Below are 19,676 nucleotides of genomic sequence, written 5' to 3' on the forward strand. Positions count from 1 at the left end.
AGTAGAAAATATTTTACAACATTACATTTTTTGAAGGACACTGGAGTATCTGAGTAACACTGAACATACAAAAGGGGAGCAGAATCTTAATGGTTTGTTGAATCCCAGGTTTTCTTGTCTCGGTAGCAAGGTACTTATGGGTTGTCTTATTTTACAGTTCATGGGTCCAATTAACCAAATGTAGGTGCACAAGCACTGAAAATCTCATTTGTCCTTTTTACTGTTGTGTATTCACAATCAGAGCTAAAAGGGGGTTATATTATGGTGTTGTTAGTTATTCTAATAGTCTGAGGACCATTCTGGCAGTACATTTTTTCACAACACATGAACACATTTTCAGTGTCAATAGATCAAGGTCAAGCTCAATAGCTGGGATTAACATGAGATATTTAGTAGAATGTCAAAAGTAAAAGACAGACTGAATTACTGAAACTTTTTGAATATTTAACACCACTGCTGTCTCCAGTCTACTCTAATAAACCATGTTACAAAGTGAAATTTAAGCCATAAAAATACCCCCTTGTTGAAAAAACTACCTTCTGCAGAGGATCCATGTAAATACCCAAACAAAAATATCCAACAAAGGACTTTTCTTTCCATGGTGACTGGTGTTACTTCTCACTCCAGGTGCATGCGAGTATTTTGTCAATGACTGTATGTTACGCTTAGTAAATAAGTTAATTAGCAAATAAGAAAATTGCTCCTCCCTGAGTTATAGAGGGAGTGACATGGTGACAGAGGTTCTTTCATACAACCAGAAAAACCAGGTGAGTCAGAGACATACATGTTTACAAATTATAGGATGCTACAAACATAAAACATCATAAAACACACATCTGGTGGTTTCACAGAAAGAGCGAGAAAGAAAGAAAACTCTTTGGAAAATGTGTTTGTGTGTGTGTGTGTGTGTGTGTGTGTGCGTGTGTGTGTGTGTGTGTGTGTGTGTGTGTGTGTGTGTTTAACAGTATTTTACCATGGCATCTCAAAAAATAAAAGATCAGATCCAGATTATTTGTTTGTTAATATTGATATCAAAATCTAATCAACATATAAATTGGGATGTATATTTATCCAATAAGATAACACTTTATTTATCGCTGGGGTAAATCATATAAAATATATATAATTAAAGTTGATGGGGGAAATTCACAAGTACCCAGCAAGAGTTAAAATAATTAAACACCACCTTTATAGTCAACTTTAAAGTGATGTGGACTACACATTAATGCATCACACATCCACTAACATTATAAAGGCCTAGGCTACATTATTCTGAATTGGGCAATTATGCATAATGAGTAGATTTACTTTTAGTAGGCTCTACTTTAGGTGTACTTTAAAGCCAATAATTTGGTTAAAACAAAAAATGAATGCAGGTCAATCTTCGTTCCTACCCTCACCTATGGTCATGAAAGCTGGGTCATGACCGAAAGAACGAGGTCGTGGGTACAAGTGGCCGAAATGGGTTTTCTCAAGAGGGTGTCTGGAGTCTCCCTTAGAGAGAGGGGGAGAAGTTCAGCCATCCGTGAGGAACTCGGAGTAGAGCCGCTGCTCCTTTGCGTTGAAAGGAGCCAGTTGAGGTGGTTCAGGATCATCTAGTAAGGATGCCCCCTGGGCGCCTCCCTAGGGAGGTGTTCCAGGCACGTCCAGCTGGGAGGAGGCCTCGGGGAAGACCCAGGACCAGGTGGAGAGATTAGATCTCAACACTGGCCTGGGAACGCCTCAGGATCCCCCAGTTAGAGCTGGTTAATGTGGCCCAGGAAAGGGAAGTTTGGGGTCCCCTGCTAAAGCTGCTGCACCCGCGACCCGACCCCGGATAAGTGGTTGAAGATGAGATGAGATGATGTCTATGCTTGTATATGTTTGTGTAACGGACCATTTCTTCAATGTATTTCTATGAGTAGCCTACTTGTCTCACCACTGGCTAGAAAAGAGGGTTTGCTTTTTTAATTCAATTTTATTTACGGTGCCAAATCATAACAAAGGTTATCTCAGGACACTTTACAGACTAGGTAAAGACCACACAATTGTAGCTGGATTTTTAACTTTTAACACAAGTGCTCTAAGAGGATTTACAAAGGTATGCTATAGCCTTTCATTTTGAATTTAGTTACATTTTTAAACTGAACGTGTATGGGATTTATATGGTGTTTTAAGTTAGTCCACTTTAGTTCCTGGGTGGAGTTTGTTTCACCCGACGGGTTCCGTGTAACACACCCCGCGCATGCTCAGTCGTCCATGTGTAGTGGAGACGCCACGCAGATTTGGGTAGTCGAGTTTGTCGCCGTAACTAAAGCCAGACTCTGTGGGATTGAAAAGATAGTTGTGTGTTGTGTTTTAGGAAACGACGAAACTTTACATTTTTAAAACTATCTGAACATTTTGAGTTTTTACGAAGATAAATGTCCACGCGCCAGTGTGTTAGCACGAGGAGCTAAACGACGCCGAGCAACGCTGTTTACATTTAGCTAATCATTTACCAACAGCTACATCGTTTCAGCCAGCACAGCCCACACCTGCTGTGTTATTATTAACATTATTTTATTTAATTTAACGTGTACAACATGTGACTGCGGTCCTGTGTAAGCAGAATGGACAGGGACTTGTTGAAGCAGTGTCTGACATATCATGGAGAATCATTGTTCAACAAACTGAAATGTGAACAATTAGAAAACCCAGACTTCCAGGCTGTGGTGTCTGACCTGTGCAAAGCCACGCGTGAAAGGTATTTCACATATATTATGTAGATATTTACAGTTTGCATGTGAGCTTTCATGTCTTACTGTCTACTGATCTTATTTACTTTAACTTATCTTCTAGATAAAAATAAACGTTTGTCTTGCATTGCCCATCTAATCTTTTGTTAGATTTTCTCTATTTCTGATTTTCATTTGTGTTTTATTGAGCTGGACATATTGTTGGTCTCGCTCAGGGCCGGTCCATAAACCGTCTAAAAACAGTGGGAAAAGTGCCTTTCCCAATTTCCTAGAGTCCAAGATCTCATCTCATCTTCAACCACTTATCCAGGGTCGGGTCGCGGGGGCAGCAGCTTTAGCAGGGGACCCCAAACTTCCCTTTCCCGGGCCACATTAACCAGCTCTAACTGGGGGATCCTGAGGTGTTCCCAGGCCAGTGTGGAGATATAATCTCTCCACCTGGTCCTGGGTCTTCCCCGAGGCCTCCTCCCAGCTGGACGTGCCTGGAACACCTCCCTAGGGAGGCGCCCAGGGTTCATCCTTACTAGATGATCCTGAACCACCTCAACTGGCTCCTTTCAACACAAAGGAGCAGCAGCTCTACTCCGAGTTCCTCACGGATGCTGAACTTCTCCCCCTCTCTCTAAGGGAGACTCCAGCCCCCCTCCTGAGAAAACCCATTTCGGCCGCTTGTACCCGCGACCTCGTACTTTCGGTTTTGACAGAGTCCAAGACGACAACTTTAATAGTTTTAATAGTAGTTTGGAGTCCAAAGAAGGAATGCATTAATATTTGGCATTTTTGCATTAAAAGACTGGATCATCTACTGATCTATTGTTTCAGCTGTTGTCCCATTTTAAGTTTTTATTAGCAATAAATAGTCTCAGGTGATTTGACACCCATTTGCATTGGTTGTTGCAGCCTGTGGCTCTGGGATAAAGATGTTGTTCTTTCTTATTGTGAATTTAATGCTGATGAAGATCATTGTGTGATCAGCGGTTACAGAGACTCTGCTGAACATGTGTGTTATTTTTGTGGAGCAGCAGCGATGGGACGGACAGTCCACTTGTGGAGCAGTTTATTGCCAGGAAGGCTGACATCCTTTTCTGTCCTACATGGAAGACCACCACTCATCAAGAAGATGAGCATGAGGAGGACGATGCTGCAGGTGTGTGTTGCTTTGACTACATATCTCAAGTGTTCCCCATTACACCCTAAAACGCTGAACTGATGTTTTTTTTGGAAAAACTCAATTTTTGTGAGTGATTAAGAATGACAGCTAGAGAGTAAAATTTGTTTGAAGGAAAAACAACACCTGCAGTTGAGAAATTTCTTTAGAACACACCAAAATCAAACACTATTCACACCCGACATGTCTACCATAGAGAAGTTAATGAACGTGAATTGTTTAGGGAGGGGTTTAATATCCAGAATTTACAGATGACTAGCGGACGGAAGTACAGCAACGTCTGCAGGACGCCTGGAGGCATGGAGAGAGGAGCTGCAGGAGACAAACCCAATAGAAAAGTGGGAGGAGGCATGCTCTAAGCATGGGTGTCTAACTGATCCAGTAAAGGGCCGTGTGTCTGCAGGTTTTCATTCCAACCAATCAAAAACACACCTGGTCCAACAAATCAACTGTGTGAAGACAGTTCAGGTGATCGAGTAAGTCGAGTCAGGTGTGTTCTTGATTGGTTGGAATGAAAACCTGCAGCCACACGGCCCTTTACTGGATCAGTTTGACACTCCTGCTCTAAAGCACAGTCAAGAACTACTAACACTCTCCGGAAATTACTACAATACAACTGGTTGATGCAAACATATATCACTCCAGAAACACTTAACAGATATAACAGTGCTATACCTGATGTTTGTATTCAATGTGAGAAGGAAAAAGGCAAATCTTTCAATTGTATCTGGCAATGTACGGTTCAATTCAATTTTATTTATAGTGCCAAATCACAACAAAAGCTATCTCAGGACACTTTACAGAAATACAAAGTTCCCTTAGCCACACAGTTTTTTTTTTTTTTGGGGGGGGGTTGTTCAAGACATGTAGTTGTATTTCTTTGTGTTCCTCTGTTATGTTGTGAAAAAGAGAGGAAAATGTGTTTTTAAATTGAAGGGGCTTAATGTGTTAGGTTAATGGATGACTTTAAATTGCCCTTTCTGAATGTGAGTGTGAATGGTTGTCTGTGTCTGTTCGTCTCTATGTGTCCTGTAAAAGACTGGCGTCCTGTCCAGAGTGTTCCCCGCCTCACGCCTGATGTCAGGTGGGATAGGCTCAAGCCCCCCGCGACCCCGATAGGGACAAGCGGTTGAAGATGAATGAATGAATGTTCAATTAAACTTCCTGCTTCTGCTTTCCCAGAGCCGTATGCCATCATGCCACCAGTGGAGTTATTCATGGAGGTGTCTTTCGACGAGAGAAGAGCCATGCTGTACAGGGACTTGGAAAGAGGAGACGTTCTGGTGGGGAGGATCAACAACATCAGAGAATACGGCTTCTTCCTCACTCTGCTTTGCACTGCCGGAGGCCTGAAGAGAGACATAGAAGACCTGGAGTTGTCGGTATGTCAACAAGCTCAATTAACTGAATGCGCTTCAGCCATTTCATAAACCTTGTAACAGACGGAAACCAATCAGTCAACGCAGAAGACTTGGACTGTCCATTGGTCAGCTCTACCGGACCCAACTCTGGTCCTGTGAATTCCTGAATGGCTTCCAATGAGAGTAAACGATGTAGCTGAGAGTGCACCGCACAGGCACATGTGACATTTATGCACTTTGTTCATTACAGCTTTAAATAACTAGCTATAACCTACATTTGGCTTCTGGGAATCTTCTGCCCTCAAGGCTCAGAGGGATCAGCGTGACTGACGGGAATTCACAGAACTATAGTTACCGCCATAACTTCTCGTCCAACCACTCGCCTATTGTAATCACAGAACACATCTGGAGGCATGCTAAGGCATTTTTTTTCTCCTGTTTACCCTCAGGCTCTATGTCACATCAGAGAAATTCCTTCCACTGGGAGCCATGATGATCCTTTGTCCTACTACCAGATCGGGGACTTCATCAGAGGTTAGTGTCTCATTTTGGGTACGGTTTGGGAGGAAAATGGTGGTGATATGTCAGTTAGCATATTTGCCAAGAGTGGAGGCCGTCACCAAAAGAACTCATTACTTGTCACCGGAGTCATAAGCAGTTAACTCATATGAACTCGACCTTTACTTTGGTCATTACCAAGAGAAGTTCCTGAATCTCGTCAAAGTGTATGTCAGCACTTATAATGTAGGCGCTCTGGTGGCACGTTTAACTCTGTGAATTGATTCTTAATTTAAGACAAACAACCTTTTTTGGATGTTATAATACTGTATAGCTCTGGTTTGGTGTTACGGTTTTCAGTCTTAGATGGACCTACATCCTCTGGAGTTAGATACTAAGTAATTACTAGATTAAATATACAAAGACATGCATGCATTGTATACCCATACTTTCACAAGCCCTCTACCTTATTTATTTTTTGGTAAATGTTTAAAAAAATTGTAGTTTTTGAATAAATAAAGAAATGCAGGAAATCTAAAATGGAAAAAAGTGGGTAGCATGGACAAAGAAAGTCTTTCACAAACAGTTTGCATCAATTTGGAAGAAAATATGAGGAACTATATTTTAATAACCCCACCTGTCCCTGTCATAATTTAATTGTCTGTGTTACAATAAAACTTTGTCTCTGGCACCAGGGAGGGGAAAGGGAGCAGCCTTATGAATTACATAACAGACCAATGATGTACAAAATTAATGTTAAATGTTTCCTGAATATATTAAAATAATTGTTTATGTATTTAAACTGCAACTTAGACTTTATAATCCCCCTGTATGCATCAGTAATATAAAGGGAATATAGTTCGTAATAACACAAGTGTTGTCTCTACAGTTAGACATTTCTGTTTCCGTCTCCGTGTAAATCACCCGTTTCTCTACCCTCGGATGTTTGCTTTCTTCCGATTTGCACAAGCTGCACTAGGAAATAATTATAATAATAATAATAACTTGTACTTTATGTAGCGCCTTTCATGGTACCCAAGGTCGCTTAACATTTCGGGGGGTTAGTGGTCAAAGGACTTGGTGAAAAGAAATGCTTTGCTTTTTGAACATAGGCAGTGACGGGGCAGGGCAACATCAACACAGCTACTTCCTCCCTGTGAATTCCCATCAGCGTTGACTCAACTGGACTTTTTACACACTGACTTTGTTTAAGGGAGCTAGCCGGGTAAAGTCTGTTGAAGGTCCAGTTCAGCTGAGTCAGACATTTGCATTCTCACATAAAGCTTCTCTAGGTAATGTCTGGACTCGAGATAATTTCAGGGCTGCAGTGAATGTGTCAAAGGGACTTTATACTACAACTCTTTTCAAAACTCCTTAAATGAAGAATGCCTGAAGCCTTGTTCAGACCAGAATTAGCCCTGTGTTAAAAATGCAACCCTCTCATTCAGTTTCATGAAGTGTTTGCACAGCAGTAATGGAAATGCAAAGGGTTCCTGCAAAAATACAAAACCCTTCCTCAATCCTCATAGTGAATCACTGTGCAGTGATTTGATATCTGATAAGATATCTGACTCGTACGCCTGTCATACACAGTGGCCTCCCTGGGTCGTATTTCATTATCCATTGTCTTAAAGAACACGCCCCCACAAATGCAAAACCAGAGGTGTTTTCAGTCTCAGTATTGGTTCAAGGAAAACTGTGACAACTCATGTTCAAAGTGACGTCTCCTTACGTGTTACTTTTGTCCAACCAACAGTCTCACCCCCAAAGATTTTCAGTTTACATGATAGAGAAATGTGAAAAAGAGGAAATCAATCTTCAGATTCTAGAAGCTATTTGACACTTTTGCTTAAAGAGTTACTTGTATGATTAATCAACTATAGAGCTGCAACAATTAATGGAGTAAGCGATTAGTCGATTGATTGAAAAGTAATTCCAGCTATTTTTATAATCATTCGTTCATTCATTCATTCATCTTCAACCGCTTGTCCCTGTCGGGGTCGCGGGGGGCTGGAGCCGATCCCAGCTGACATCGGGCGTGAGGCGGGGTACACCCTGGACAGGACGCCAGTCTATCGCAGGGCACATAGAGACGAACAGAGACAGACAACCATTCACACCTACGGGCAATTTTAGAGTCATCAATGAATTAATAGTAATATTTTTATGCAGCAATATGCTGTTTCCTGCCTCTTAAATATGGAGATCTGTTTTTTGTGATATTCAACTTTGGAGTTTGAATTAACAAAGATATTTAAAGACATTATTTTAAACTTTGATAAACTGGGATGAGCATTTTGTACTATTTTCTGACATTTTATAGATCTAACGCTTAATCAATAATGAAAATATGCATTGCAGTAAATTTCAATCGAGTTGACAATCATCAAACTTCTACAATATTCTGTATGTGTTTGACTTTCAGATAAATACCAATCAAATTTCACTCTTGAGATCCATTCACAAGTGAAAGCTACCTAAATGTCCGTAGTGCAGCATGAATTTATTTTGTCTGGGAGTTTTTGCACGTTACGTTTCTCCACGTGTCTGACAGAAAAAAAAAAGTGAAATCTTCACCTAAGTTCTGCACTTTCTGGTTCTGTAGCTGCAGTGAAAGATATCGACCGTTACCAGGAGAAAATCACGGTCTCCCTCCACCAGGCCTCTCTGTCTCCAAGCTTGGAGCACATCAAGCTGGGTGTGTGTCCTCGGGAGGAGCTGCCCATTCACTACAGGTAACTACACAACACACCAAAAAACACTGGACTCTGAAAGGCCTTTGAAAAACACTTGTTTAAACAATTTAAAATGAATTATGATATGGCTGAAGAGGCTGTAGTGTAAGTATTACTTAATCTATATTTACTGGACACCGATTGACCAACCAAAAATTTTACCGTCACACCGAACTTTGATGATTACAGCAGCTCTTGGTTTGGTTTCATTTACTGTCCACAATGTGGAAATTTGTCTTTGGTCTCATAAAAGCAACAAGCAGGACGGCAACAACAACAGCAACACTTACACGCAAACATCCTCAGGGCAAAAAGCAGCACAGCAGTGGCAATAACAATGAAAACGCATCAACGGGACATGGTGTTCAGTGCTCCAATGGCATTCGGGATGAAGGAATGTTTACAAATATTACGATTTGCCCTTCGTACCTTGTATCGTCTACCAGAGGACGATACAAGGTACATTCTCATTCCCAAGGTACAAGGTATCATTATTTGATAGAGATTAGACGTAATGTTGACTAATACATGTATTATACATGCTTTGTTATCACTAGAGGAGATAAATCAGCCATTTAAGTAAGTAAATAATTGCTGTATGAATGTCTATAAGTGTTTGTTTGTGTATGTTTAGTGATTTTTTTGTGTAGTGTCTGACTCCTCCCCTTTTTTCTTAGTCGTAGTGTTCGTGCAGCCGCGGACTCAAATGAGACTTATGAGTGTATTCTGAAGAGTTGCCATGGTTACCACAACCCCTCTGTCGTGGAGTTCCTGTTGGAGAAGGTGGGAATCAGTGACACCCACCCTCCATCCATGATGAGAGGACTACAAAGGTAAAAACGGCGACCGCCCGACGACTTGTTTTCTAACAAATGTATTAAATCACCACCATACTTTGACCATCTCTGGTTATTTTGTTTGAGAATGAGAACGACAAAGTAGGAGGAGAAGAGACTTTTCTTTCCAAATTAAAGAAAGATGAACCTTCTAGTTAAGCAGATTAATAGTGGTACTCTTTAGGAAAAGGAAGCCTACACTGTTGAGAACCAACTGCTTCGAGGGTCAGTAGAGTTCTTACCTGTGCCTCTTTCCTCCACAGTAAACTTTTTCAAGAGGAGGATTTTGCGTCTGTAATCAGGAAGAAACAGTCTGCATCATGGGCCTTGAAGTGGTAATGTGTTTCATTCTTCTCTCATCATCATGAGTGTACAAAGCAAACAACATTCCCCTACTATACAGCCTTTCTTCTTCTGACTTGACCTTAATATCGACCCATTTTCCACGTGTTCCTCGTCTGTCTTTGTTCTTTCAGTGTCCGCGCAGGTGTGGACCACTTCAAGCACGGTCGTCACGTGGAAGCCATGAATGAATACAACAAAGCCTTGGATATCGACACTAATAATGTAGAAGCTCTGGTGGCACGTGGAGCTCTGTGAGTTGTTATTTTAAGTCAGACAACCTGCTTTGGTTTTATACTTTTATACTGTTAAAGCTCTTGTTTGGTGTCACGATCTCCAGTCCTCTGGAAGGTTAATTATTATGTTTTAAGACATTTTTGCAGTGTATTCCCTCATTTTCACAATCCAAACGTCTTCATTTTTTTATTTTAAGACAGTAGCATGGACAAAGAATGCCTTAGACAAAGAGTGTGCAGCAATAATTTGAGGAACAATATTTTAATGACCACACCTGTCGCTGTTGTAATTTAATTGTCTGTGTTACGATAAAACTTTGTCTTTGGCACCAGGGAGGGGAGCCGGAGCAGAAAGGGAGCACCCTTATGAATTACATAACAGATCAATGATGTACAAAATAGCAGTAATGTTAAATGTTTCCTGACTATATTACAATAATTGTTTATGTATTTAAACTGCAACTTAGACTTTATAATCCCTCTGTATGCATCAGTAATATTAAGGGAATATAGTTCGTAATAACACTTAAAACTAAATCCTTCCCAAAGCATCCTTTATGATACTTCCTGCAGATAAAACGCCTGTGGTCTCTCTTACTGTGTGTTATCTTCTCTGGTTGTTCACAGGTATGCTAACAAAGGCAGCATCGTGAAGGCTATATCAGACTTTGAACTGGCCCTGCAGAGCTGTCCAGATCACCGCAACGCCAAAAAGTACCTCTGCCAGACGCTGGTGGAGAGAGGAAAGCAGTAAGCAGATTCTCCCTTTGATTCGATAATCGTTCATGGGTGTACGATCTTTGCATTCATATAATATATATCAATAAAAACAATTGAGCAGTATTAATGCGTTCACATGGAGCAATTCCATAACAGTGGATTTGTCCTGGTTATTATGGGGAATGAAACAATTTAATTAAAGCATCAATAAGCATCTATTTAGGATGAACCCTGGGCGCCTCCCTAGGGAGGTGTTCCAGGCACGTCCAGCTGGGAGGAGGCCTCGGGGAAGACCCTGGACCAGGTGGAGGGATTATATCTCCACACTGGCCTGAGAACGCCTCAGGATCCCCCAGTTAGAGCTGGTTAATGTGGCCCGGGAAAGGGAAGTTTGGGGTCCCCTGCTAAAGCTGCTGCCCCGCGACCCGACCCCGGATAAGAGGTTGAAGATGAGATTCCCAGCTCTAGTTTGTTATTTTGAGATGTGCTTATTATATAATTTTATCTGTTTTAAATTGCATCACAGTCTAATTCACCTGTATTGTCAGATGTGTGTCTATAAATGGACATGAATCATTATAATGCTGCTCAGCCTCTGTGTGAGCTGAACACCAGCAGCTGCACAGCACATCAGAAACAACACCTCATGTGTCATGTTTCTTCCTGTCAGTGCTTCCCTTTTTAAACTTACTGGCACTTACAAGTGTACAATTAGAATTATATATAGAGTCCTAAAAGGGTTTGAATATTTCTGTGCTCAGTGGTTATTAATTATAAAATAGGTAGCTTCAATTAAGCAATCTAATTGGTGCATAGCTGTGATATAATAACCACATAGGACATCGATGACTAATTCCTTCGCCACAATTATGTAACATCCACCGGACTCCTTTGACAAAAGCCGTCATTTAACCTCAGAGAACACAGAATTTACGTCGCTTAGTTAGTTTTTATGTTATTGTGACTTTGGTGAATGCTAGCTGCCGGTGTGGCCACGTTCTATAGCAATCGATTTAAATGTGTCTATATCTTTTATATTGACGTACTTGATCTGAAGCGTCTTTATTTAGGAAAAGGGACAGTTCACATTCATTAACATTATTAAACAAAAAAAAGTAAATGCTCCTGAGTTAGCTTAAAGGCTAGTTTTCATCTGCAGTTCCTTCGCCTGTTGTTTATGGGCATCCTAAAGTAAAACAACAAAAAGAGAAAACATACAATGGATAAAAACACATTAAATTAAAGCCTAAAAAAAAAACATATTTCTAAATATATAAAACAGACAAAGGACACAGATGGATCAGTGTTGGCATCATTGGGTTCCATTATTTGGCATTAAACTTAAATGAGATGTGATGGGGACTCGCTAACTGGTTGTGGTTTTGTATTATAGTGATGTGCTGCCCTGATGGAAAAGATGCCCTTGATGAACACAGTTTTTCTCAGTGTGATTGTGCATCCCCCCCCCTAACTGCACCTCTAGTAACTCTTGCTAGTAGATTTAAGCATAAGGGCGCACTCACACTGTCCTTTCGCACCGCGCCCCGGGCTTTAGGGTACTTGTCCCCCCTCCCTCTCCCCCCGCGCCCCAGGCCCGTTTGTAGTCACACTGCCTGGGCCTCACGCAAATGCTTCTTGCTGTCCATACGTCATCACGCCGTAACACGTCACACGCATTGATTGACGTCATCGCGATGCGTCGCTTTGTTTCCAAATCTTTCCATAGACCTCTGAGTTTTTGTGCGTCTTGTCAACTGTTTTTTTATATTTTCATCGACCAAATCTGCAGTAAACACTCCACCTCCGCATCACACCAACGTGAACCTTTCGCCGCCGTTGTTGTTAAATGTCCGCGCATGGTCCGTCCTTCTATTTTCTATGTCCGAACAGGCGCACATAAATTACGTCAGAACCGCCGTAGGCCTCGTGCTCGTACATGTGCAAACGCGCTCTACAAAAGCCCACCTCTCTCAGACGGGCCGTGGACGGCCAGCTGGCCGCAGTTATGCGCGGAGCGGGTGCACTCTGACTGGTCAAACGCACTAGGCTTGACCCGAAAAAACTGTTTTGGCCCGGTGCTGAAGGACGGTGTGAGTGCGCCCTAAGAAAACCGGATAGAGAAGGAGAATCAAACCCATGCATCATTTTGTAAACTAAACACATTTTTGAACTTGGTGATGTTTTACCAAGAGAGCTGTTTTTACTTTTTCAGGCAGTGATGACATGTGAAAGGTGTCTTATCTTGATAACTGGTGTATATATAAGCAATAGCTCACTTCACCTTCGCTTTCCATCAAGCCCTACAACGCCCCTTAGCTGCGATAAAGTCACAACACATCACGCCTGTTGTGAGCTGTTGCTCAAGTAGCCGTCACTAAAGAATGCTGTTGGTTGTTTTGGAACAGAAGAATGAACGTGAACCGGTCTGGTTTGTTCCCGTACTAAAAAACGAGGTCAATGTAGAGATGGGAGTTTTCACAGGGATGTCGTAATTAATATGAATACTTATTTATGAGTAATATGTGTGACCTTATTTACTGAGTGTGTGTGTGTCTGTGTGTCTGTGTGTCTGTCCAGGCTTGAAGAACAGGAGAAACTCGTAACAGCGGAGGGCTTGTACAGGAGAGCTCTGTCTCTAGATGACTCAAACCCTGAGGCACAGGAGGCGCTGCACAAGATCACAGACACTATACAGGTGAGTGGACCAACATACACCCACACGCAGGGTTGGGAGAAAGTTGGCAGGTATGCACTGTTTATTTAGGCTTATTTTTTTAAACACATGCCAACAAAAGTGGTTATATTAAAGCTTTGTTTAGGCTTATTTTTTCAACACATGCCAACTAAAGTGGGCATATTAAAGCTTTGTTAAGCCGGCACTTGAACGTGGTGTTAAAAACAACACAGGGGAAAAAGTAAAGACCATTTAAAATCTTTGCAACAAACGTTTGTGATTCTGTCTGTCTGTCAAAAAGAGACTATAATCAATACTTTTCTATTAGCAGTGGATCACATGACTATTTGTGCGAAAGGAGTCACTTGTAGCAATGAACCACATACAATTTGGCGCTAAATGATGTAGATTGGTGCATAGACTTGCACACTCGTTGATACTGATGCCAGCACTTTAGGCGGTGTCAGAGGCATTTCCAAACCTCTCTACTCAGATTACTGTATTCATTCTGCTGGTGAACATACAGTAATTAAATTATTAGCAAACAAAGAGCCAGATATTTCCCCCAAGTGTTGGAGACTTAAGAACAAAGTTATAAGATTAGGATTTACATTCAGCAAGTGTCCAGAAACACAACTACAAACGAATGTGAATGTTGCTCCGCGTGCTCGATGTACACATTTTTACTCACAGGTTCTTCAACATTAAAGGTGATAATATTTCAGTATTGTGGTCATCGTTACTGCTGCCCCCCCCCCAAATGGTCCGTTTAGGTAGGTGTTGGTGTACATTTAATATATATACGGTATATTTGATTTGCATATATGCAGCACTACAGTGCAACCTCTGTGCCTTTTTGGCATTACAATAAAAGAGTGCACGTTAAACCAGGCCACACATGTTAGTTTACACAAAGATCTATAGGTGTGTTGTGGGTGTAACACCTTAAGCGCCTAAGAAGGGACGGCTGCAGTGCACGCCAACATATTTCAGAACATAGTTTGACAGTTTTCTAAGATCAGAGAACAAAGTGGTTCCCCGTTTGCCGCTCCTATCTCTGATCATTAACCAATCATAGGGAAAAAATGTCTCCGTGTCAAACAGGAAGTATTGAAACTTCAGTGTGTTTGCTAATATTTGACTAGCTTAATGCTAGTTTAAGATTAATAACCCCACGTTAAGCATTCCTTGTGTGTTTGTATTCAGTTTCACACATCATTATACTGGTTAGGGTCATTCCTTTCCCTGAAAAATGGAAATACATTTTACTTCCTTTAAAATAGTCTGGATTATTAAAACTACACTAATAGATCATATATGCTTTTTATGAGGTGGTTTATTTCTGTAACCACCTATTATTAATACAATTTAACCACCTTTATAATAATAACCACGCTGTCATACTACTAAGTCTGTCATTCTACCTTTCTGCAGCAGACCTTTGATTGAGCGTCATAGTAAAAGCACAGGCGTTAACAACATTAACTCCGTTCTCTTTAATTATCTAAGTTAAGTAGTTGTGACAGTGAAACAACATACATAATACCAGCACCCTGAAACTGAAGCAGCTAAATGGAATTCAGCCATCGTTCTGTTTATTATTCACCCCGTGCTCTTCATGCACAGACGCTCCCAGGCATTTTGGCTGATAATTGGCTCAGGTGAAATCACAGTGTACCTTGAATCGTTTCACCAACATCTACAGGACGTTTAAAATGTTCTTTTCATTCATCAAAAGCATGCTCAAAGATCAGGGAAAAAGTGTTTCAGTATGCATACTGTACATAGATGCATATATATACTGTATGTGGGTGTACCAGGGGTTTGAAGGGGCCTTAACAAAATCTGGTCTACAGCAGCATGAAGTGCTGTCCATGGTGCTGAATTATGCTGAAGCTCTTACAAGGGCATAGAAGTGGTCTTCTCTAAACAAACGTGTTTCAAGTGCAGATGCTCCACGTAAAGAGTTTCTGGTAGTCTGCCCTAAACAGCCTTTTAAGGTCTTTGCACATTGAGTCTGTATTTTTAGTAAAAGTTTAAAGCACAGAAACAACAAAGTACTCTTGCTTTGTCCGTCGCTCCTTCTCTCTCATTTCCTCTCTCCACTGAAGGTTCCCCGGCTGTCGCCACTCTCTGCCTGCGTCTTGCATTTGGCACCCCGGCTACCTCATCTTATCAGAGGGTTTAGATCATGGGTGTCAAACTGATCCAGTAAAGGGCTGTGTGGCTGCAGGTTTTCATTCCAACCAATCAAAAACACACCTGGTCCAACAAATCAACTGTGTGAAGACAGTTCAGGTGATTGAGTAAGTCGAGTCAGGTGTGTTCTTGATTGGTTGGAATGAAAACCTGCAGCCACACGGCCCTTTACTGGATCACTTTGACACCCATGCTTTAGATGATGACGGTTGCATGTGTGATGGATCTGAGTAGTCAAAAAGCTTTTGACCGTTCAGAAAAACACACAATATCAGTCGGTGTGGTAACATGATTGACAAGACGTGAGGTTGTATTTGTTTGTAAACGTGTGACAAATTTGGAGGAAAAATACGGACTTGGTGCGCAAATGCCTTTACACTGAATTTTGTTCGTACATGTTCCCAACACTGTTGGTTTGTAATACTGATGAAGTGTTTTGGTGTGTGTGTCTGCGACCCTGGGACTCTGCCCCTTGACCCTCCGACTGCCGTGGCCTTGTACCTGCCTTGTGGGGGTGAAAATAAATAAACTGCACAATGACAATGACTTCTCCACTGGACACGTGTGCGTGCTGTGTCCCCGGGCCAAATGCGGTAACGTTGAAACCTTCTCTGTCTCAATGGGAAACAAATGCTGTTTGATTTCTCTGCACATCTCCGCCTGTACCTCTGTCCATCCATCTGCTTCTCTGCCAACTACCGTTCTCTGGGATCAAACCACTTTTTTTTTGTGGTAAATATGTAACTGTATATTTCTTCATTCTGTCATCTGTGGTGTGTGATCGTAACTTTCTTCTGTCCTTCTCAAACCTCTGACTTCCATCTCCCTCCCCATACTTTTAACTCAACAAATGACTGACTAAATTGATAAAATGGCTGAATACCCACCGATTCCGGGGTCTCTGTTGCATGTCTTGGGTCATGGCATGTTTGAATATGTCTCTGTGCCCCTTTGCCTGCCGTTGTTGTGTTGTGCCTTGCCTCGCCCGGTGATCGTAAAGAAATCAATTCGCCTGCGAGAAGAAGCGCTGGCGAAGGAGCAGGAGAAAGCTTCGAGCAGCCAGATCAGCGCTGAGAAATTGCGTAAGATCTTAAAAGAGGAGAAGAGGTGAGTTGACTCTGATCTTTTAACGGTGTGACAGGTAAATTTATATTTTACTGCAGATATGAAGTCATTTCATAATATCAACGCATCAGCAGTTGTATGAGTACGTCTCTTTTTTACAGGATGAAGAAAAAACGGAAGAGATCAGCCTCTTCCTCTTCCTCATCTTCCACTTCCTCCAGGAACTCCTCTCCTTCATCGTCTTCCTCCTCTCGCAGGAGATCCAAAAAGAAGAAAAAGAAGAGGAGGAGGTCCGATCGGGGAAGTAAGCGCCAGCGCAGGATCTCCTCTAGGGAGAGCAGGAGGAGTGAGGAGGGTAAGAGCGAGAAAGATCGTAAGGAGAAAGAGGAGGACGAGGTGGAGTGGTATCCCGCTCCTCCCAACACCTCCGCCACCTTTCTCAACCAGAAGGGTGGCCCGAGGTTTGGAGAGAGGGCGGGCGAGGAGGTAATGGAGAAGGATGCTGAAGATAGACGCATCTGTCAACTGTATTCTTTGTCTGCTGCGTCAGAGGACGAAGAGTCCGACTCCTCGCGCAGAGGAAGGAAAAGCAGGGGCAGAGAGGAGGGAAGGAATAACCGTCTGAGCAGAAGCTCAGAAAGAGAGGAGAGGGGGAGCAGGAGTAGAGAAAGGAGGGAGAAGAGCAGGGAGAACAGGAAAGACAGGAGAGACAGTGACTCCAAAAGGAGAAGTAGCTTAGACGAGAGCAGAAAGCGAAGAGTGTCCTGCTCTTCGGCTGAGTCTGGGTATTCACGCAAATCCAATTTCAACTCTGAATATTTGGGGAACTCTGGTTCCGCATCCAAAAAAATAGAGAGCAGGACGAGACATGACTCTGCCAAGAGGAACTCCTTTGATGGTGGTAGGTATGAGAACAGAGGGCGGGTGGCAGAAGAGGCAAAGAGAGAGATGGGCAGCAGAGAGGGGAAAGGAGAGGATGAGAGCGGCAGGTCAAACGCAGAAAACGGTAAAAAATCCGAAGCTGCTGGAAATCATAAACAGACTGGATTGACCTCAGTGCCAGGAGGGAGGCCTAAAAAAGACCTCCCTTCTAACCTGCTAGATATTTTCAGTCAGATTGCCCAGTTTGAGAAAGAGAAAGGAGCCGGGCCGAAATAAATCAAAACCAAAAGTACAGAGTGTGCCCAGTACGAGTGAAACACGACTGTGAGATGGACATTTACACCAGGAATCAATTAATTGTGTCAAGCTAAAGCTGCTGAAGCAATGGCCAAACGTGTTGTTGATTAAACATGTTCTCTTCAACAGGTTTGTATGATATTTTTCGAGCTATGTAACACTGTGAAACTGGTTCGTATGAACTCCAAATATGCAACCCGGTCACCGGAATAAAATGTTGGCGTGGCACGTTTCTGCAGACCACAGATGAATGATTTCTCACCCTGTACGAACCGCTGCGACCAGTTCTTCTTATTCACTATTTGTCACATACCAACACGCTCTGATGCTCCACAGTCGCAGTTTGAAACGCAAGATTCAAACTGAATTCAAACAAAAACTATTAACGTTGTTTAGGTTCCGGAAAAGATTGGGATTTGTGTTAAAATATGAATGTCAACACTTTTACGTGGGATGGGACACAAACGCCAATCTCCCGGGAGAAAATGTCCGGTGTGTGTTTGAATGAACCACCAACCCCGACGTCCTCCCACAGCAGCAGAGTGTGATGCTTGTTATACTACGTCACCTGAGTTACAGGGCACTTGCTCTGAATATATATCATTTTACATTGAAGTCAGAACGTTGAAAGCCCAGTATGTCGCATACAGACGTAAAAGGGAGCCAAAAAAACATTAAATATCAACATTTCTGTTGTTTGCAGAAATGTACAATGCCTCCATTATTTTCCGGAGACCAGGTTGAAATATGACAAATGAATTTGTATGATATCTTAAGAAATATGACGCGCTATTTAACAAAGTGAAACGGCGAATGGGCACGTACAAACTATAATACATGGATTAAATACCAATTACAGTGCATTACTTTTCATAGTTGTATGTACAAAGCAGTGGATGAGAGCAGCCTGGGTCGATTGTCCCCAGTTGTCAGTTCCCTTTAGAGATTTACTTTGTAATGTCGTCGCCCTCATGGTAGAGTTAAGGCTTGTGAGCATCTGCAGTAATAGCTGAGTAATAGCTTGTCGAAATGTTTTGATTGTTCATTACTAAATAATGTGATACAGGTTAATTTAGTTATTGTTGATTATTGGTGTATTTGAAGAGGAAAACCTTTCATTCATCTGCTGAAAAATAACTTAAAACGGTGTCAATGACTACAAATGGATGACATCTCGAGTCATATTACTTTGTCATTTGTGATCATTTACACGCTTTAAAGGTGTTTTCTCTCTCTGACTGCAAATTTGTGCACATTTTGACAAGTTATCACAATATTCAGCACGTCACTCCAGCTGCGGCAGACTTTAGCGTCTAATGTTTTGTGTTCCTCTTTAGTTGTTCTATCTGTTGAAGCAGAGACTGCCTTATGTTCACTGCCTCGTGCCGTTCTGCGCATTCTTTCTGTGGCTTGTTGAATCCCAAACAACCTGACTGTTGGTACCGCAGTGCTTTTTTCCAAGCTTTACACAATGCAAATGTTCAAGTTGTATCCCAACTCCTTTTCTCCTGAAGTAGAACAAAATCTCTTGAATCAATAAAGCATTTAAACTGTCAGAACTACTAATGCTGTGTCATTTAAGTCCTTGTTGCAAATGTGTTGCATGTTTGTCACCCGTGTACCTGTACCTACCATGTTAATAGACCATAAGTATTTCTCCCATTAAATTAAATTGACGCATCATTTTGCTGAGTTGTAGCAATATATCAGCTACAGAAAATATAGTTACAACAGTGTTAAATTGTCTTTGCTGCTTTTAGGCAGTGAAGCTCAAAGTTTGAACCTGTTAAAAAAAACTAATCAAAAACTACTATATAATACAAATTTGGACTTGGATTATACTTGCTCACGAGAAATGATCGTATACAATCTGAATTATTAATTCTATTTGCTATCATTTTCTCAGCTTTTTGTCATCATACATCCATCCATCCACCCATTTCCAA

The 19,676-nt window shown here is 41.7% G+C and overlaps 1 protein-coding gene across 1 annotated transcript; it reads left to right on the forward strand.

The window, feature by feature from the left end:
* Positions 1-2,235: 2,235 nt before the first annotated feature.
* ttc14 (tetratricopeptide repeat domain 14) lies at positions 2,236-19,267 on the forward strand. Its single transcript, XM_083911421.1, has 12 exons — positions 2,236-2,725; positions 3,740-3,864; positions 5,068-5,267; positions 5,696-5,780; positions 8,350-8,479; positions 9,157-9,312; positions 9,579-9,650; positions 9,792-9,911; positions 10,521-10,643; positions 13,191-13,308; positions 16,487-16,593; positions 16,713-19,267. Exons 1-12 carry the CDS (start codon positions 2,592-2,594, stop codon positions 17,707-17,709), a joined length of 2,367 nt encoding a protein of 788 aa, XP_083767547.1. The 5' UTR covers positions 2,236-2,591; the 3' UTR covers positions 17,710-19,267.
* The last annotated feature ends 409 nt before the right edge of the window (positions 19,268-19,676 follow it).

The sequence above is a fragment of the Echiichthys vipera genome (genome assembly GCF_963691815.1).
Source record: "Echiichthys vipera genome assembly, chromosome: 3".
Taxonomy (NCBI): Eukaryota; Metazoa; Chordata; class Actinopteri; order Perciformes; family Trachinidae; genus Echiichthys; species Echiichthys vipera.

Excerpts from the sequence above, each read along its gene's own strand:
- ttc14 (XM_083911421.1), top strand. The coding sequence starts at position 2,592 with ATGGACAGGGACTTGTTGAAGCAGTGTCTGACATATCATGGAGAATCA. Across the intron at positions 5,268-5,695 it reads TAGAAGACCTGGAGTTGTCG|GCTCTATGTCACATCAGAGA; the intron begins GTATGTCAACAA and ends GTTTACCCTCAG. Across the intron at positions 9,912-10,520 it reads CTGGTGGCACGTGGAGCTCT|GTATGCTAACAAAGGCAGCA; the intron begins GTGAGTTGTTAT and ends GGTTGTTCACAG.